Source organism: Crinia signifera, chromosome 11 (assembly GCF_055691185.1).
Source record: "Crinia signifera chromosome 11, ASM5569118v1, whole genome shotgun sequence".
Lineage (NCBI taxonomy): Eukaryota > Metazoa > Chordata > Amphibia > Anura > Myobatrachidae > Crinia > Crinia signifera.
The window spans coordinates 28,087,174-28,109,413 of NC_139227.1; the positions used below are offsets into that span (position 1 = coordinate 28,087,174).

The 22,240-nt window shown below is 46.5% G+C and overlaps 1 protein-coding gene across 4 annotated transcripts in view; it reads right to left on the reverse strand.

Annotated features, from left to right (window-relative positions):
- Window positions 1–290: 290 nt before the first annotated feature.
- The window catches only part of DPEP1 (dipeptidase 1), a 34,439-nt gene continuing 12,489 nt past the window's right edge, over window positions 291–22,240 (reverse strand). For all 4 annotated transcript variants that reach the window (XM_083165454.1, XM_083165455.1, XM_083165456.1 and 1 more), the window contains 9 exons: window positions 15,956–16,082; window positions 13,331–13,463; window positions 9,928–10,078; window positions 8,992–9,061; window positions 7,139–7,315; window positions 5,672–5,756; window positions 2,778–2,853; window positions 763–898; window positions 291–675 (listed from right to left, as the gene is read on the reverse strand). In XM_083165454.1, coding sequence (XP_083021580.1) covers window positions 499–675; window positions 763–898; window positions 2,778–2,853; window positions 5,672–5,756; window positions 7,139–7,315; window positions 8,992–9,061; window positions 9,928–10,078; window positions 13,331–13,463; window positions 15,956–16,082 — 1,132 coding nt within the window. In that variant the 3' untranslated portion in view covers window positions 291–498. The remainder of the gene's footprint in view (window positions 676–762; window positions 899–2,777; window positions 2,854–5,671; window positions 5,757–7,138; window positions 7,316–8,991; window positions 9,062–9,927; window positions 10,079–13,330; window positions 13,464–15,955; window positions 16,083–22,240) is intronic.

The following is a 22,240-nucleotide window of genomic DNA, read 5'->3' on the forward strand; positions in this document are numbered from 1 at the left end:
GTGATTCCAGCCAAAGTCCCTTTAGTGTAGCATTTATATGCCCTTATTGTATATCTACCCCCAAATCACATCCCAAAGACAATCCATAGCTAAACTGTAATCCTGGGCATACACCTGTCCGATCCAGTCCCTCCCCCTTCCCCTCGTAAGTATTCTACGTACATAAAATTATCAAGTATTAGGTTTAAAATAGATTTATTCTTTCAGGCAAATGAATGAGAATGTTTACATTATATTTACATATGTAATGGAACCGAGAATAAAAAACACACACAATTTTCTATATATTGTTTTTTTAAATAGGAGGGGGGGGGGGTTTGTTTGCTTTTTAAATACCAGTGAGTATTGTTTAAATCTCCTCTTCCGCTCCAAAATTGTTAGTGAACTACAAGTCCCAGCTGCCCAATTACTTAGGTGCCAACTTCTTGACTTCAGCATGAGTTCCTGGTCTCCACAACATAGCTTGTCTACCAGACTATGACCTGTGAAATTTGGCTTTCAAAACAGCAAGGTATAAAGAAGGCACAAAAGACAGAGTCCTTGACCCAAGAGCTGACGATCAGCTGTGTTACTTTGTATGTTATAGCCATAGCTTGTGCGGCAGTCACTCTTTATCTCCTTGTAATCAATGGGCTCATCCTTGGGAATAGTCGCATTGTTCATTTTGATACTTGTCTAGGAAAACATAGAAAAATTGTTAGAACACTGATCTGGTAGATATTGCAGCAGGCTGGAGGCTGTTCTACGGGGCTAGAACCTCACCTCCTCCACCTCGCGGAAAACACGGATGAGGTTTTTGGCCAGGGCTGCCTCCAGTTCCATTTTTGACCATCCTCTCCTGAGTAGCTCAGCTACAAGGTCAGGGTATTTGGAAACATCTTCCAGACCCTGAGGTACCCTGTGGAAAGTAAGATTATTTAAAGTTAACAAGAAATGATCTAGACCAGAGGTTCCCAAATCCAATCCACAAGGAACCGTCAACAGGTTTTCAGGATTATCTTTAATTATACATAGGTGAGTTCATCTGTATTTTTAGATCAATATTTTCTCCACCTCCGCGATTCCACCGACGTCCTGCCTCAGAACCACTATTACCTCTAGACCAATCAGAAATACGGCAATAAAATTATGTTGATAAAGGGCTGATTAACTAAGAAGTTTTATCTGCCGAACCAATTTGAATGACAACCAATAATTTGAACTTTTGTGACACTCTTTTCTAGAATCTGTATTAGATATTATGTGTTGGTTATGCCAGTTAAGATGTTACATTTACCCTAGAAAATACTGTTCTTCAAATGGAAACTGTTGTTGACCACAATGGAGGACACCACTGATCAATTCTAAGTGTACTCAAGTGCATTGTATTGCAACAGTGCCATCTAGTGGTAACAATACTTTAATTTGAACAGCCCTGTGCATTTTTTTGGGAGTACCTTATCAATGGAACTTTTTACCTAGTGAATCGATAGGCCACATGTTCACTAGGCACACAGTTTGGGAACCACTGGGTTATGGTATAGGGGTTGACAAGGTCAGACTCTAGGTCGACAGTGACCTAAAAATGGTCGACACGCTACAGATCCACATTGACAGAATTTCGACACAAGCTTAAGATGGAGATGGTCGACATTCAAAAGGTCAGCAAAAGTTTTTCACAGTGTTTGGTGTCTATGTCGACATATGTTGACATGGGTGGGATGCATGACACATCCCTCCTCTTGGCGCAACCATAATGGCACTAGCTAAAGCTTGAATAGAAATAAGACGATTTATACACAATTAAATACTCCAATGAATACTACATTTGTGTGACATAAAGAATCAAAGGAGGAATGTAAAAATCGAATCTAGACAAGAAACATAGCAGACTTGGAAATTCACTTTATTATAAAGTAAATACAGATTTGGATACATTTGCAACAAATTAAGCAAACTAAATACAGCAACAAACAGATCACAGAGATACTTTTAAATCTTTATTAAACCCTTTCTTCTTCTATATCTTCACTTTGTTTTTAATAATTTCGCTACTTATTATCCCTTGCAAAGGGAACATATATAAAAAAGGTTGCATACAATTAATAAAATTGAGAACCTCCAAAATAAATGATGACCGGTTAGGTCAATGTGTAAATATACACCAATAAAGTATACACCTAATTATAGGTATGTTTTTATAAAGAGTCTAAAATAGACATTGTGGGTGAGGAGTGCGTCCCGTCCAAACTGATTTCTTTTCTTTCTCTTTGTTTCAAATGTAAAAATGACAAAGGACAGCTCTCCTGGTTAAGAACTGTCCTTTCTAGTGTCAGCACTTCCCGGTTTAGAACCCAGGAGTCCTGTGCATGCCTTGAGTGCCGCAGAGGGTTCTGGGAGGGATCCAGCCAGATCCCTTTCAGGAGTTAAGGCTGATAGCTGCCCATAGGTTTCTATAGGGTAATGCCTTCTACAGATAGAATTGCCCACAGGATTCAATCTCAGGAATGTATCCCATTCCGGAACTTACTGCAAGCTTCGGAACATGATACATTCTAGAGCTTGCGGGAAGCGGTCAAACCTCAGAACGGCCTATTTTATTCATTGCTGCATCTAACTCGGCTCAACAGCTTGTTATTACTTCTGAACCAATCGCAATGTTACCTGCAGTTCTCATGTCATTGCATGTTATTTATGTCTATTATGAACCCCTCAATGTACAGCGCCACGTCACCTATTGGCTCTCTACAAATAAGTGACAATAATCTGTCCGCCTGTGCCTATATGTGATACCTTACCTGGGCACGCCGTCATAATCACCCCCAAATCCAACAGCTTCATAGCCAGCAATCTTTTTGATGTAATCAAAGTGATCTGGGAAGGAGAAGGGAACGTTATATGACAGCCACAGTGTTATATTACAGCCACAGTGTTATATTACAGCCACAGTGTTATATTACAGCCACAATGTTATATTACAGCCACAGTGTTATATTACAGCCACAGTGTTATATTACAGCCACAGTGTTATATTACAGCCACAACGTTATATTACAGCCACAGTGTTATATTACAGCCACAGTGTTATATTACAGCCACAGTGTTATATTACAGCCACAATGTTATATTACAGCCACAGTGTTATATTACAGCCACAGTGTTATATTACAGCCACAGGATAACAGGACGAATGAGAGTACTGGCACCGCTGCAATATCATGTCCTGGTAATCCATAGTGAGCCCCCCCGTACTCAACAGACGAATCTCATGTTCCTCCCACCCTATCTGCAATTGGGAATGGGGCATTGAGTTGACCCAATTTAGGTCGGCATGCATTGGTCGACCACAATGTCGACACCTGAAATGGGTTAACGTGGCTAAGGTCGACACAAGCATTACGTCAACAACAGGAAGGCTGATAGTCAGTAGACAGTAGTTTATTTGTTTTTTCCCCGAATGTTGCCATGCTTCGGGCACGGGGCCTCGCTGTGCTCGGCACACGGTTCTATTCTCCAACCACGCCGTAGTGTATATGGAAAGTGAAAAACCTTTTGACTGTTGACCTTCCCATTGTCTACCTAATGCTTGTGTTGACCTTCATTGGTCAACCCAATGCATGTCGACCCTAATAGGGTCCACCTAATGATCATATCCCCTGCAACATATCTCACAGATTAATGGCAGCTATATTCCAAGTATACGACCTAGAAATACAATTAGGAATAAACCTAACGGGTGCCGGACGGGGTCCCGACAGTGCCGGTGCATGGCGGGGGGGCTCCGGCGCGCTCACCCGCTCCATGGGGGGGGTGCGGCTGCCACCGCCGCTTCGCTCGGGGGGGGGATGCATCCGCTGCCGCTTTGTTCCGGGCGGGGGGGGGGGGGGGGTCGAGTTGGCGGTGGGAGATGTGGTACAGGAGGGGAGGTGTGGCAAAGGCCGTACCACTGGGTGGGCTCCAGGAGGGTCTATACGGGCGCTACCCCCGACGTAGACAATGACCAGCACGGGGGGGGGGCATGCTCCAGGAAGGGGGGGGGGGCTCACTTACCTGCTCCCAGCACCTTCCTGCTGCTCTTCTCAGCCGGAGCTTTGCCGCTGCTCACTACCGCCCTCCAGTGACCGGCCCTGGGTCCTGACAGGCATTTACCCGACTGTCAAAACATCGACAGCCGGGTTCCCGATGGCCACCTGCTATTTTCCCTTGTGGGGGTCCACGACCCCCATAGAGGGATAATAGAATAGGTGGCGAGCGTAGCGAGCCAGCAAGGGGCTTAGTTGTGCTCACCATACTGTCTGGGTCCAGCCAGTCGGGATCCCGACGTCGGGCTAATGACTGTCGGGATCCCGACGTCGGGCTAATGACTGTCGGGCTAATGACTGTCGGGATCCCGACGTCGGGCTAATGACTGTCGGGATCCCGACGTCGGGCTAATGACTGTCGGGCTAATGACTGTCGGGATCCCGACGTCGGGCTAATGACTGTCGGGCTAATGACTGTCGGGATCCCGACGTCGGGCTAATGACTGTCGGGATCCCGACTGTCGGACCCCTGTACCACACCCAACCTAACTGGGTAACAGTTATTGTCCCGCTCTGTTTCAACCCTACCACTATAAATCTCATTTACGTACCCCAAGACATTCAGGGGGAAATTTACTAAAGGAAATTTGTAAAAAAAATAGGTGTATTTGTATCCAGAAATACACTTATTTTTGACAGCACATCAATACGAATACGAATTGCCGTATTTTCGGGATAGTAAATGTCAAAAATAAGTGTATTTCTGGATACAAATACACCTATTTTTTTTACAAATTTCCTTTAGTAAATTCCCCCCTCTATCTTTCCCTTAATTCCGTATTTCTTTCAAACTCCACAGAGGATTTTGGAAGCTGTATACAGTACTAGCCATCTTTGTTTTACCTGCTAGAAACCTGATTTGTGTTTTCCAAACCAAATCATTTGGGGGGAAGGGGGGTGGGGGGTGTATTTGCTAAAAATTTACGGCCTTTCAAAGTCATGATTTTTATCTTCTTTGCAGAATTTAAGAATTTATATCAGCAATCATATTGAATGCAAAAACATTTTGTGGACTATTACAATCAGAAAAGATATGGCCTTCTTAGGGCCTTCCCAACATCGGGCGGGCCTGATTCAGAAATGTACGTAGTAATGACATCGGATCACTCCGTGTGAACATTAATCAGGATGGCCGTGTTCTCGTGCAGCAGTGCACTGTCAGTGAAACTGCAACCAAGGAATTGGCCACTGGCTTCCGCATGGGTATGGTATGAGTTTCCCGACAGTTGGGATTCTGGCGGTCGTTTCTCCGACCTCAGAATTCCAACGGTCAGGAGCCCAACAGGGGGGTTGAGCGCATTCAAGCACCTTGTGAGCTATTCTCCCTCTGTAAACCGTGTAAGTAGGGATTCCGACTGTCAGGCTTTTGACAGTCGGGATTCCAATGTCAGAGTAACGACCGTCAGATCCCGACTGTCAGTGAGTCAGCCAGGACTCTTCAGCATACCTAGAAGATATTGCATCCAGGTTTTGTTGAATGGGACCCACCACCACCCGTGCTCCATTGAGGAGTCTCTTCCTCCCCCGCTATACACACACACAGCTAGAAGCCAGTAAGTAGTAAATACAATTCTATTGTAATATATATTTTTTATTTCATCTCAGTTTACCTGCGACATTTGATAAATTAGCAGTCCTGCTGCATGTGACGTAGTCATTGTAGAAGTTTACCATCACCAGGCCTCTCTTCTCTTTCTGGTTAAAAAATAAATAGAATAAATTAGGTTATTGTTCCGTCCTCACTTCCCGAACTTGAGGGCATGACGGGATTGAGTAATTGGGAACAAGAAGAAGAGGGTTCAACTTCTAGGGGAACCTATATATCATGTGGTAGCGTTTGCTAACATGTAACAGAAAGAAAGGGCTCCAGATACATCTCTTGTTAAATCCAGAAATAGAGGGGCGGTTAACAATGAACGGTGCTCCAGCCAATCAGCCCCTAACTAACTGTCACATGACTGGAGTTGATTGTCTGGGGCACGATTTACCATTGGTACCATGAGATAACAAGGATATCACTCACTGTTAAATCTGCCCCAGAGCTACTTATGGCTCAGCGTGGCAGATTCTACCAAGGGACCAGCCGGTACCACTTAATAGAAATGGCTTCAAATTTATTAAAAATGCATTACAATTATGGATGAATGGTTTAGTACAGTGGTTCTCAAACTCGGTCTTCAAGGACCCCAAGCAGTGCATGTTTTCCAGGTCTCCTGGCAGGTGCACAGGTGCACTCATTATTCACTGACATTTTAATTGATCACAGGTGGAGCTAATTAGTTCACCTGTGATTCTGTGTGGAGACCTGGAAAATGTGTACTGTTGGGGGTCCTCTGGACCCCACACACATTGCATGTTTTGCAAATAAAGCGTCTAATTCAGACCCAATTGCAGGACAAATTTGTTCTCAAAATGGGCAAAACCATGTGCACTGCAGGTGGGGCAGATGGTGACATAGTGAGATGTGGGTGGGTTGTGTCCAAACTGAAATCTAAATTGCAGTGTAAAAATAAAGCAGCCAGTATTTACCCCATACTTACCTACCTGACCCTCTCCATGAGAGAGAAAATGCTCTGTTCCCTGGACTTCCCTGGTAATGTATGATTGCCATCACCTGTGGTGAAACACCTTTCTTATCAATGACCTAGCTCCCCACAGGTGATGGCAATCATACATTACCAGGGAAGCCCAGGGACAGAGCATTTTCTCCCTCATGGAGAGGGTCAGGTATGCAAGTATGATTACCCTGCACATAAACAAAATAACTCACCCAAATCTAACTCTCTCTGCACATGTTACATCTGCCCCACCTTCAGTGCAGCATGGTTTTACCCATTTTAAGAACAAATTTTTCCTGCGATCAGGGCTGAATTAGATTATTATTCTGTTCCTGCATATTCATTAGAGAAAAATGTATTGCTATGAATGTCTTTATCTAACAAGCATGCTGATGGCTGTGGGCACTATCAGGGGAATGGCCAGTCACAGGCTGCTGCCAATCTGAGGGGATATTACATGGAAATGGAGATAACACTGTAAACCTGATGGGATTTCTGAGGAATCCCATTTGCACTTACCACAGTTCGGAGAACGTCATCCTGCACATTCCTGGCATGTTTGCACAACTCATAGGCAGACGAGTGACTGAATATAACAGGGGCCTTGGAGACCTCCAGTGTGTCCTTCATGGTTTTAGCTGACACATGGGCTAAATCCACAATCATCCCAAGGCGGTTCATCTCCAGTATTACACTCTGTGGGGAGAAAAGGGTTAATAGTTCCATGGAGTGCAGCATACCCTCCAACATGACCCATTCCATTAGGTACAAAATGCTCTGTTCCTGGACTTCCCTGCCAGTGGCAGTTACAGATGTGAGCCTGCAGCACAGTCCAATATTCAAAAAGGGGAGCCACACCAGCTGCCATCCCAAACATCACTGAGAGTTGATGTGACCCCCCCCCCCCCTCTTTGAATATTGGTCTGTGCTGTAGGCTCACATCTGTAACTGTCACTGGCAGGGAAGTCCAGGAACAGAGCATTTTGTACCTAATGGGATGGGTCATGTTGGAGGGTATGGTGCAGGTGCCTGTCCATCATTTTGGGGTTCCAAGGATTTTTCGCCACCTGTGTTACACCCTGTACACTTCATCGTATCATCATTTCCCCCAGTATTCGGCTCACAAGCACTAATACCTTATTTTGTATGTGGCTTTCCTCACATAAATACTTGGAACGGCAGTGTTACTAACTAGTCAGTGGCAACCAATCAGCTTCTCCCTATAATTCCATATAATGTACTTGATAAATGCTACTTCAAAGCTGATTGGTTGCTATGGTTTACACACAGTTTAGATGCCCCCAGTGCTGGCAATGATAAATAGGTCCATTTTCATCAATTCTCTTACTTTTGAAAATAAATACAAAAAGAATGAATAGGATACAAAGATTTAGCAGAAAATGCAGAAACCATGAGCATACTACAGAGCTGAGGAGGCCATTTGTGGACCGCACGTTCCAAGGATTGATCACCCTACCAACAAAGACACCAGGCAAGGCAGCCATCTTGGGCAAACTACATAAACTAGATTTCTTATCCATATCTTTATCATACTTGTTGCAAAATGTGTCATTTTATTTTAGATTCCAAAAAGTTGCAAGGGAAAAAGGCAACCAATCAAGCGACTGCTTTCATTTTCTACAATGCACTAGAAAAATGACAGCAAGATTCTAATTGGTTGCTAGTTCTAAAGGCCCCCATACATTAGTGCGACTTGTTTGAGGCACAAGTCACATCCGATTTCCCTTGAACTATCCCAGCAGCTCCCGGGAGTTCTTCCATCTGATTTATTGCGTTATGTGCCATTTTTTACATGCAATTTACTGAAAAAAAAAGGGAGTTCAAGGGAAATCGGATGGGATAAATCATAGCTTCAAAAAAGCAGCTGCGATGTGCACTGTCGGCTGCACTTCCAGTTTAACTTATGGTTAGGGTCTATCTCTGGATACGATCCAATGCACATGGGAATGTGCATCAGATCGGGTGTCAAACAGGTGAGATTTGTTCACTTTTCACCAGATTTCTCGGCCCAATCCGTCGGAATTGGGTGAAAGCGGCACAAATCACATAGGTGTATGGCCAGTTTAACACTCCCTCTTGCCCTGGCATCTGCTTTTATAACTATCCACCATTATTTCAGCACCGATTGCTACTTAGCGGGTAAGTGAGATATTAACTTTTTGTTTATAAGATTATTTATTGTTTATTTGAAGCATTACTTCATATGGTACATTGTGATTTCACTTCTATAGACTATTCAAATAGGAAAATCTACACTTGAAAATGTCCCAACAGTAGGACTTACCCATGTACCGCTTATTTTTTTAAGATACAAAGAGGTCTTAAATTGGGATTAATATTTTTATACTTACCTTCCCGAATTCAGACAAGCCATTGTGTGTAGCTGGATCTGATCCTGTATCCACAAGCCAATTATCTACCCTGAGAGAAAAGGTCCAATCAAAGGTTAGTATAATATGTGTCAAACTGCATTCATCGAATCATCTTCATGTGTTGCTTGTACACTATATCACTGATAAACCTGCACAGGTCTCATCTTCTGTGTTCCTTTATAGAGACTCTTTCTGGATAATGGGAATTTAAATTATGTATCTGTTCAGATACCGGTCTGGGTAAAATAAAATATATATATATATATATATAAATATAAAAGGTATGTAGAAAAACAAAGAACAGACGGCAGCACTCACAGGTATAAGTTGCAAATGGATTAAATATATTATCACATCAAAGTGATCCTGTCCGCATTTCTCTTAATGTTTGTAATGGTGACCAGACCACTGGCCAGTGCTCTCAACACAGTACAAGCCTCGATAGGCTATACCCGCAGAGGGAAACTTTCCAAAATCACTATCATTATCAAAGTCTTATATCTATGACAACAGGATATGGCTAGACATCTGCTGTTAATAAATAAATTCTAAATATAGCTCCATCTGTGGATGACATGATCCGTGGAGGACTGTAATTGTGTAGCATGACTTCTACAGATTAATCTGGCCACAAAAGTGGATCTCGGTCATCGTCCAATTGTGTTTTTTTCTGGCAAGAACCAGACATATGGACACAATGACCATATTTGTATCATTGTTGCATGTGTTGGTGTTTGGTGGAAGCCCACACACACATTAATACATTTAATAAATGTAATCCAAATCACCACGAGTAACAGTCTTACTGTAGACCTGTACCGGAAACCATACTTATAATATGCAACTTGAGAAAACAGTTTGCCTGCCATTCTAATAATTGTTCTGTCAGTGACATTTTTCAGTGAATGCTCTTACCATGGGGTGTTACAGCTGTGAGTTACCGTCATATAACGCACCCCTAGGTTGTGAAAAGTTCGTAACACTCCAAAGCTACTGTCAATTGAATGTCCACCCTCAACACCAATCAGACTGGCCACCTTCTTGGCTTTGAAGGCCTCTTCAATCCCTGTAGTTTAAAAAAATAAAAATAATAAAAATGAATTTAAAAAGTGTATTTACAACACGTGCAAGTTATTAAATTATCCCACCAGCAGAACCACCAGTTATCAAACTATCCCACCAGCAGAACCCCCAGTTATCAAACTATCCCACCAGCAGAACCCCCAGTTATCAAACTATCCCACCAGCAGAACCACCAGTTATCAAACTACTCCACCAGCAGAACCCCCAGCTATCAAACTATCCCACCAGCAGAACCCCCAGTTATCAAATTGTCCCACCAGCAGAACCCCCAGTTATCAAACTACTCCACCAGCAGAACCACCAGTTATCAAACTACTCCACCAGCAGAACCCCCAGCTATCAAACTATCCCACCAGCAGAACCCCCAGTTATCAAATTGTCCCACCAGCAGAACCCCCAGTTATCAAATGATCCCACCAGCAAAACCCCCAGTTATCAAATGATCCCACCAGCAGAACCCCCAGTTATCAAATTGTCCCACCAGCAGAACCCCCAGTTATCAAATGATCCCACCAGCTGAACCCCCAAATCATATTGTTATCAAATTATCCCACCAGCAGAACCCCCAGTTATCAAATTATTCCACCAGCAGAACCCCTAAATCATATTGTCGTCCCCCCCAGCAGAACCCCAGTTATCAAGTTATTCCCCCAGCGCAACCCCCAGTTATGAAATTATTCCCCTAGCGGAACCCCCTAGGTTATTATATTATCCCCCAGTAGAGTCCCAGTTATCAAGTCTCCCCACCCCCCACCCCCCACCCCCCCACCCCCCCTCAGTTATCAAATTATTCCCCTAGCGGAACCCCCAGGTTATTAAATTATCCCCCCCAGCAGAAACCCAGATATAAAATTATCCTCCTAAGGGAACCACCAGTTATCAAGTTACCCCCTCCCACCACCGGGACCCCAGTTATCAAACTATCCTCCTGCTTGCAGCCACCGAGTAAGCAAGACTGAAGGTGCCCATACATGCAGATTCTGCCAATGCGATGTGCGCTACGAGATGTGCGCTCCCGCAGCATCTCATCGCACAGTACAAAAAGTATGTGCTGCACATACTTTTTGTATTGTCTTTTTATCGCATCGCATGCACAACGCATGCACAACGCATGCGATGCTAAATTAGCACAAAACGCACAGCAGAATCGGTGCGTGTATGGGCACCTTTACTCTCTGCTGTGATGACTGTGGGGAGATCAAGGCCGATGCTGACGTCACAGCCCTATTTCACCACAGCCGGGCCCACCTGCCTTTTAAGGCGGCACTTCCAGGAACCGCTGGGGTGCCGCATACAAATGCCCCCTCCCCCCCGGCTGTCAATCAACTGGCAAACAGCCAGCGATGGATAGTCATCGGCTTTATTTGCAAGGGGACCCCGCGCATGCGCACAGCGTGCCGTGTGCATGTGTGCTCATTTGATAATCGTCAGGGCAGCAAATTCGCAGCCCCGTGACTGGGCCCCATATCCTGCTGTGCCACCTGCCCGCACCCCTGTACCTGCACTACAGCTCGCACACATGAGCCCGCACCCCTGTACCTGCACTACTGCTCACACACATGAACCCGCACCCCTGTACCTGCACTACTGCTCACACACATAAACCCGCACCCCTGTACCTGCACTACTGCTCACACACATGAACCCGCACCCCTGTACCTGCACTACTGCTCACACACATGAACCCGCACCCCTGTACCTGCACTACTGCTCACACACATGAACCCGCACCCCTGTACCTACACTACTGCTCACACACATGAGCCCGCACCCCTGTACCTGCACTACTGCTCGCACACATGAACCCACACCCCTGTACCTGCACTGCTGCTCACACACATAAACCCGCACCCCTGTACCTGCACTACTGCTCACACACATGAACCCGCACCCCTGTACCTGCACTACTGCTCACACACATGAACCCGCACTCCTGTACCTGCACTACTGCTCACACACATGAACCCGCACCACTGCTCACACACATGAACCCGCACCCCTGTACCTGCACTACTGCTCACACACATGAACCCGCACCCCTGTACCTGCACTACTGCTCACACACATGAACCCGCACCCCTGTACCTGCTCTACTGCTCACATACATGAACCCGCACCCCTGTACCTGCACTACTGCTCACACACATGAACCTGCACCCCTGTACCTGCACTACTGCTCACACACATGAACCCACACCCCTGTACCTGCACTACTGCTCACACACATGAACCCACACCCCTGTACCTGCACTACTGCTCACACACATGAACCCGCACCCCTGTACCTGCTCTACTGCTCACATACATGAACCCGCACCCCTGTACCTGCACTACTGCTCACACACATGAACCTGCACCCCTGTACCTGCACTACTGCTCACACACATGAACCCACACCCCTGTACCTGCACTACTGCTCACACACATGAACCCACACCCCTGTACCTGCACTACTGCTCACACACATGAACCCGCACCCCTGTACCTGCACTACTGCTCACACACATGAACCCGCACCCCTGTACCTGCACTACTGCTCACACACATGAACCCGCACCCCTGTACCTGCACTACTGCTCACACACATGAACCTGCACCTGCACTACTGCTCACACACATGAACCCACACCCCTGTACCTGCACTACTGCTCACACACATGAACCCACACCCCTGTACCTGCACTACTGCTCACACACATTAACCCACACCCCTGTACCTGCACTACTGCTCACACACATGAACCCGCACCACTGCTCACACACATGAACCCGCACCCCTGTACCTGCACTACTGCTCACACACATGAACCCACACCCCTGTACCTGCACTACTGCCCACACACATGAACCCGCACCCCTGTACCTGCACTACTGCTCACACACATGAACCTGCACTACTGCCCACACACATGAACCCGCACCCCTGTACCTGCACTACTGCTCACACACATGAACCCGCACCCCTGTACCTGCACTACTGCTCACACACATGAACCCGCACCCCTGTACCTGCACTACTGCTCACACACATGAACCCGCACCCCTGTACCTGCACTACTGCTCACACACATGAACCTGCTCTACTGCTCACATACATAAACCCGCACCCCTGTACCTGCACTACTGCTCACACACATGAACCCGCACCCCTGTACCTGCACTACTGCTCACACACATGAGCCCGCACCCCTGTACCTGCACTACTGCTCACACACAGGAACCCGCACCCCTGTACCTGTACTACTGCTCACACACATGAACACGTCGGGATACTTATGGCACATCTGATGGACGATGTCTATCTGCTCCAATGTCCGTTTAACAGCGTCTTTGCCTTGAGTATCACAGGGGACATATGCAGCCCAGAACTACAGAAAATAAAAACAGTGAATTGGTAAGTGTCATACTGCGCACGGGATGCAGTCAGTTTCCCGGCGGTCGGAATCCCGGCGGTCAAAATCCCGACACCGGAATTCCGACCGCCGCAATGCCGGCACTTTGTCCCTCTGTGGGTGTCCACGACACCCATAGAGGGAGAATAAATTAGTGTGCCGAGCGTAGCGAGTCACCGGGCCTGCTGCGTGGCGAGCGCAACTAGCCCGCAAGGGGGGGGGGGGCGATCCATATTCCCCCCCCTTTGTCGGCATTGCGGTGGTCGTTATTCCGGCGTCCGGATTTTGACCTCCGGGATTTCATACCAATCCCCTGCGCACATGCTAGGGGTATATTTACTAAAGTGTAGTTTTGTAAACAAGAAGATATTGCCCATAGCAACCAGATTCTACTGATCATTTCTCTATCACCTTTGTAGAATGTGATCGGTTGCTATAGGCAACAACTCCACTTTTAAATACCCCCTAGTGTCTGTACGCCATAGGGCGCGAGATGTCCAGCATGAATGAGGCACTGTTAGAGGAGTATCGTATTATATGTTTCTTTACATTTGACATCTATCCGCATGGCAGAATCAGCGACACACCACTCGCATTGCGCCACAGACACTGCGCTGCAACATTGATGTCACATGAGTTCGTTTAAACATGTACAAAGTCGCAGATGAAGCAAAACGGGCATCAGCGTAATGCATACATGCCTATGGCCAGAAGGCTCCTGAAAATCGGGTCCCTCTCCTGCCCCCCCCCCCGGAAAGTTGGCAAGTCTCCTGCTTTCCCCTGCAGCCCTGCGCCCCCCTTATCTGCAGCACCAAGTCCAGGATTTTGTGGGTCCGCGGCAAATTGCATCCTTTTAGCTCCTCCCCCATTCCGCAAATCCACAAATTGACACGTTTGAGTGTCATGGGGGCGGAGTTTGCTGATCAGCCAAGTTCCGCCCCTCCTGGCAGCAGTATCTGGTCTCCAGAGAGTATAAAAGTCGGTAAGTATGGCTCAAGGGGGAAAGTCATGGCCATTTGCATCGGAGCCCCTACACAGATTCAGACTCAGTCACATACAATGAAATGTACATTGTGTGGAATCAAAGCAGGACAGCATCAGAAAGGGACCGCAAGGACTAAAGTCCCAGGCCTGGATACACTGGGGGCCCACCCTTTCTCCTACCACCGACACCTGCAGTCTCCAGGTATCATCCTGGAACTAGTCTGCAGGCAGCTACCTTCTAGCAATAGGTGGGAGCAGCATGGTATCTCAGGGTCTGGACGAGGCAGGCAGGTAGGAAGGAAGAGTCCTGGGGTGAGGCGGGGCTGGCTGCGGCTACTAGGGGTAATTCAGACCTGATCACACAGCCGCGAATTCCACACCCGGCATTGATGAACTCCTGCTACTCTTTCTGATTAGGGATGGCCATCGACTATCGATGATCCAAAATCATCAATGGTTCATGGCCGATGTCGAATACTTTTGCCATCGATGAGGGAGAACCAGATGGTTTCCCTCCATCGATGGAACAGCAAAACAATGTTTTACTGTTTGTTTTTTCAAAGTGAAGGGACACGGAGCGTAGCTCCGCCCCTGACACCCGCAAAGCCCCTCCCCATGTTGACTATCGATTTGTAAAAATATCGATGGTCATCCATTGCATAGCATAGCACTATCGATGGCCAGTTGCCGAATTGCCATAGATGGCAATAGCAACGATGGCCATCCCTATTTCTGATCACTGCCCATGCGCCAGGAAGTAGGCCCCCTGAGGGCTGAAACCAGAGGTTTAGTGGGACTGCTAAGAAAAACGCAGGCGCCACATGCCTAGGAAAACGCTGCGAGTGTCCAGGAAAAGGCAGGCGGGCCTGAGCGTGGGTGGGTGAGGGTGCGTGATGTTAGTTCCATATCCCTGTATACATCGCACCGCAGAGGAAGCCTCTGGCTGCTCTGAGCCTGCAATGACTGGTGCCCATTGTAACAATCAATTGATGGTGAGCCCGTTATGATGAGTTTTGGACATATTTGCTTGGCTGCAGCTGTACACGATCTGGTCTGAATTACCCCCACGGTGCGGCTCTGACTATGGGGATTGCACTGGAGGAGTTACTCTGTGGCTCTGGCTACAGGGACCAGCCCTGGAGCGGTAGGGTGCTGGGGTGAAGGTTCTGCTGGCTGCATGTGTTGTGTGTCATGAAATGTCAAGTCAGGCTGCGGGAGCAGTGTGTGCGTCACCAGTGTTGACTCTGTTGCCAGTCTAGGACCCCACATATCTGATGGCTGAAATGCATCAAAGTGATCAGTGCAAGCCAGCAATGTAGTTTTGGTTAGGCGGTGGCCTATTTCCAAGTTGGAGAAAGTTAAAGGGGAGGAGCAAAATGTATGAACTAAATATTGACTCACACAAAATACATCTCCTCCAGTGTTTGCAGACCTCAAACTAATAATTCCCTGTAACGTTACAGTCACTTGCTCCCCAAACTTACCTGACCCCCAACTCTTCCCTCTTTCAGTTTGGGAATGTTGGTGTGAGTACTATTTAAAGTATAGAGATCGGCCTTACTCAGCTGGTTATTGAAGAGACTTAGGAGCTGCCAAGGTAAGTCATTGTGTCTGCGAAGGAAAAAAAAGAGTTTGTCAAGTATTTACCATATCCTTATTAATACTTATACAGATCTTTTATCTGTGATATTCACATATACATACAGCTTCCCTTAAGGGCCCCATACATCAGCAATTAATTGTGACAATTTTCAGATATGGAGATGATTGCCACAATTAATTTTAGATGTGTGGGCTCCCCCTTTTGGCAATCCCAATCAAAATCGCCAATCGATTGCTTAATCAGGTTTTTAAACATGTTTAATAATCTGGTATTATCTGCAGATATTTTTTATATGTGTGGGCATTCCCAATTCGTCTTCTTCATCTATTTACATTATGAACAGCAATCGATTGGGCAATTTCCAGATATGAAGATGCAATCTTTAGATGGAAAAATCTGCCGATCACTGAAATAAATCTGTAATGTGTGGGCAAGTCAGATAGATTGTAAAATCCATTTATCTGGCCAAAAAATCCCTGTATCTGGAAATCCATAAATTGTGATTGCTGATGTATGGGGCCCATTAGTGTATTGCTCACCCTTATGAGGTAAAATGAGTGTTGTTGCAAATAATTGGATCCCCCCAGTGGTCCAGTAGGGGGTAGTCTGCACTAATTACCTGGGCTCAGGCTGCTGGACAATCCTGGCAGGGGCCTGGGTCCGCTGCCCCTGTGGAGTATACTTGTAGCTGGCACCATCTTCCCAGTTATCCCTTCAGGAAGATGGTGCCACACATTGAAAGCAAAGACATTGGCACTGTGTCAGTCTTTGGTCTCTAGTGGTAAGTGTCATTTTCCCAAAATATCAATGGGAAAATGGAGCTGGTCAGGGAGGTGGGACCGGTTCCAGAGAACAAGCTAAAGGAGTGAATTCAGGGGCAGAAGCAATTTATTGAGGGTAGTTTCCATGCCACAAGTCAGAATGGGCATGTCCAGCATGTAATAGTGTCATTAGCATTGTAGACAGACACACTTTCTTTGAAAAAGCCCTTTTGGAGGGCGAAACGCGTTAGCAGTTACCCCCCAGCGATTGGTGATTTATTGTCCAACAGCCAGACAAACATCGGATGATTATTTCCAGAAAATCTTCTTTGCAAAGCTGCTTGGTTTTCACCTTACACGGCAGTACCATCTAGCCGTATAAAGCCACAAGCTTAGAGTCATAACCGTTGAACGCCAGCAGGAGTACTAATCCAGCATGGGTGAGAGACGCGCTGTATTATCACTGACAGCGTGAGTGCGCACAACATCCACCGCACCTGCCCGCCTAACATCACAGCTAACTCCGCATGGCGGGACACTCCGGACTCGCAAGGTGAAGGACTGTTTGGAGGTATAGGTGAGATACATATCCAACAACGCACCACCCTCCATAGCATCTGCTCTTATATACAAACTGTCCTCCCGCGAGCTATTCTTCATCTATACAGACTCCCCGCTGTGTAGTGCCGTGGCCCGGCAACACTGTGGGTTCAGCTCGGCTTACCCTTTCCTCACAAGGAACATTATCTTCTGGCAAATTTGCTATACATACCATCCACTACCTTGGAAATATATCTAAATTTGGGAGGCAAATAGAAAACCTATTTATAAAAAGTATTTTCTATGCAGAAATTCATTGTATAAATGTTTTTATGATTTTTATATGCGCATAATTATTTATCTTGATTTTTTAGTACATTACCATGTCTTATTGTTTATAGGTGGCCGCCTATTAAAATTTCGGTACTTATGTAATATCTGGGCTCCCGTTTTTCTTATGAGACCGCGTCCACTCGCCACGCTTCGGGCACGGTGGCGAGCGCAGGGGTATGAAAAAATGGGGTGCATTTAACATGGGAGCCCAGATAATACATAAGTACCAAAATTTCTATATCTGTATAAATAAATTAATTTTGTTATTATTCTGAGACAGTTTCCATCCAGTCATTAAGTCTGTGCATTCACTCATGGTGTGTATACCTTTAAGATATTACAAATAAATAGCGCAGCAATTCCCACTTTTGTGGCTACATTTGGTCTTTTTGTGTGAAGTCCGTTATCGGACCCAATACAAATTATATGCTCAGACACTTGAGCATATAGAATAGCTGCAGCTCAATATATTTATATAAAATCTCAAATTAACAAATGTATTATTATACCTTACAATATATTAGCGCCCGATTTGGTCACTAATCTTTAGTGACCAAGTATCTGTTTGTTGGCTCCGGGAAGAAGACAGGGTGGGCAGCTGATGTCATGTGATGTCAGCCGCCCTCGCCCAGCACACTGTGTCCCGCCCACATTTACATGGGTACACCCAGCTTTTGCATTGGGATGCTCATGAAACACCGAGCATTCCCATAGCGGAGCACCGCCCCCCTCCCCGTGCGAGCGCCATACTGAGACAGTGCAGGTCAACAAAGGTGCCCACACAGAAGCCCTGCACATGCACAGGGCAGAAACATCGGTCCCCCGTGCGAACATGTGGGGGATCAATGAGATTAGAATTAGGTCCAATATCCCGCACTGTATCCAACCTGCTCTGTATCCGACCCACACTGTAACCATCCTGCACTGTATCCATTTCACATTGTATACCAAACTCATCCGACCCACACTGTATCCATCCCACACTGTATCCATCTCACATTGTATACCACACTTCATCCGACCCACACTGTATCCATCCCACACTGCATCCATCTCACATTGTATACCAAACTCATCCGACCTACACTGTATCCATCCCACACTGTATCCATTTCACATTGTAAACCACACTTTATCCGACCCACACTGTATCCATCCCACACTGTATCCATCTCACATTGTATACCACACTTCATCCGACCCACACTGTATCCATCCCACACTGCATCCATCTCACATTGTATACCACACTTCATCCGACCCACACTGTATCCATTCCACACTGTATCCATCTCACATTGTATACCAAACTTCATCCGACCCACACTGTATCCATCCCGCACTGTATCCATTTCACATTGTATACCACACTTCATCCGACCCACACTGTATCCATCCCGCACTGTATCAATCTCACATTGTATACCACACTTCATCCGACCCACACTGTATCCATCCCGCACTCTATCCATCTCACATTCTATACCAAACTTCATCCGACCCACACTGTATCCATCCCGCACTGTATCCATCTCACATTGTATACCAAACTTCATCCGACCCACACTGTATCCATCCCGCACTCTATCCATCTCACATTGTATACCAAACTTCATCCGACCCACACTGTATCCATTCCACACTGTATCCATTCCACACTGTATCCATTTCACATTGTATACCAAACTTCATCCGACCCACACTGTATCCACCCCGCACTGTATCCATCTCACATTGTATACCACACTTCATCCGACCCACACTGTATCCATCTCACATTGTATACGACACTTCATCCGACCCACACTGTATCCATCCCACACTGTATCCATCTCACATTGTATACCACACTTCATCCGACCCACACTGTATCCATCTCACATTGTATACCACACTTCATCCGACCCACACTGTATCCATCCCACACTGTATCCATCTCACATTGTATACCACACTTCATCCGACCCACACTTCATCCGACCCACACTGTATCCATCTCACATTGTATCCATCTCACATTGTAAACCAAACTTCATCCGACCCACACTGTATCCATCTCACATTGTATACCAAACTTCATCCGACCCACACTGTATCCATCTCACATTGTATACCACACTTCATCCGACCCACACTTCATCCGACCCACACTGTATCCATCCCACACTGTATCCATTTCACATTGTATACCGAACTTCATCCGACCCACACTGTATCCATTTCACATTGTATACCACACTTCATCCGACCCACACTGTATCCATCTCACATTGTATACCACACTTCATCCGACCAACAGTGTATCCATCTCACATTGTATACCACACTTCATCCGACCCACACTTCATCCGACGCACACTGTATCCATCCCACACTGTATCCATTTCACATTGTATACCGAACTTCATCCGACCCACACTGTATCCATTTCACATTGTATACCGAACTTCATCCGACCCACACTGTATCCATCTCACATTGTATACCAAACTTCATCCGACCCACACTGTATCCATCCCGCACTGTATCCATCTCACATGTACACCAAACTTCATCCGACCCACACTGTATCCATCTCACATTGTATACCACACTTCATCCGACCCACACTGTATCCATCTCACATTGTATACCACACTTCATCCGACCCACACTGTATCCATCTCACATTGTATACCACACTTCATCCGACCCACACTGTATCCATTTCACATTGTATACCACACTTCATCCGACCCACACTGTATCCATTTCACATTGTATACCGAACTTCATCCGACCCACACTGTATCCATCTCACATTGTATACCAAACTTCATCCGACCCACACTGTATCCATCTCACATTGTATACCAAACTTCATCCGACCCACACTGTATCCATTTCACATTGTATACCAAACTTCATCCGACCCACACTGTATCCATCCCGCACTGTATCCATCTCACATTGTATACCAAACTTCATCCGACCCACACTGTATCCAATCCGCACTCTAATGGATGTTCATGCTAAATAGCAATTCGCGCGCGTGCGGGGGAAACTCGGCGTGCGAGGGGGGGGGGGGGCAGCATTCGTGCGGGCGGTGTTTAAACCACACGCAAAGCTGAGAATTTTGGAGCTTTGAGTGTGAACCATAAGGCCCTATATCTCGCACTGTATCCAGCGCACACTGTATCCAATCCGCACTACTGTACAGAGGCAGAACTCTGGGAGGCAAATGAGTCATCTGCCGCTGGGCTCCTGCACCCAAAGGGGCACCTCTCCTGCCCTGCAAGTTTAAATCACTTAAATTAAAAGCCATTAATAGTTCTTCTGCGGCTGAATTTTGAAATACATTTGTTCTCTCTCTCTCTATAGATATTTTATATATAACATTGTGTGTGTGTGTGTGTGTGTGTGTGTGTGTGTGTGTGTGTGGGGGGGGACTAATATACATCTTGCCTCTGGGCAGCTGGGACACCACTGCTACTGTATATCCCACACTCAGGGCCGGCGCCACCACTAGGCAGGTCTAGGCATATGCCTAGGGCGCCGGCCACTGGAGGGCGGCAGTTCGCCCCTCGCCCCCCGTGCATGCCGGCTTCTGACAGGAGCCTGCAGTGGTGTCCTTGCCGTGCGGGTATCTGCGGCGCTGTGTATAAAGCTGGCGGCGGTGGGGGGTCCCTGCAGTGAATAAGAAATAACTAGCGCTATCCGCCGGGCTATGCGGCGGCGCGGGAAGCGCTGCCGGGTCTGAAAACACTGGCCGCATGCTGATTGGCTGAGATTCAGCCAATCAGCGTGCGACCAGTGTTTTCAAAACAGAAGCGCTTCCCACGCCGCCGCATAGTGCTAGTTATTTCCTATGCACTGCAGGGACCCCCGCCGCCGCCAGCTTTATACACAGCGCCACAGGTACCCGCGCGGCAAGGACACTACTGCAGGCTCCTGTCAGACACCAGCATGGACCCCCCTGCCTGCTCCCCATACGGCGCAACAGTTACCCCCCGGCACCAGGGCGTCCCCACCCCGAATCGCCTGGGGTGCTCCGGTGCCTTGCACCGTGCCTGCCCACACTGTAAACAAACAAAGTAGTGGAAAACTGAGCTAAAAAGGCACTAAAACTCATATCAATAATATTACAAAATTTTATGAATTGATATATGTATGTATTACATGAATAGAAAAAAAAAGATGAAAAATTAATAATAGAAAGAATGTATGGTTAAAAATTTTTGTAAACCCAATAAAAATCAATTAATAAGTAGGTTACAAGTACAGGTGCAGTCCATACGGCACCATATATTGTATAGGTGTCCAATTTGGCATAGCATGCACGTCTGTATCTGTTCCTACAGTATATTGCCTTGCTCAATACCTTTTGTGCTAGTGCTATGCGGTGTTACCCTGTGTGTGCTGCTGCAGTGCGGAGGGACCCTGTGTGCAGCTGCAGTGAAATGTGTAAAAGTGGCACTGTGTGTTGTAATGTAAATAACGGACTTTACTGTGTGGTGTAATGTGAATTGGTACTAATACTGTATATGGCCATG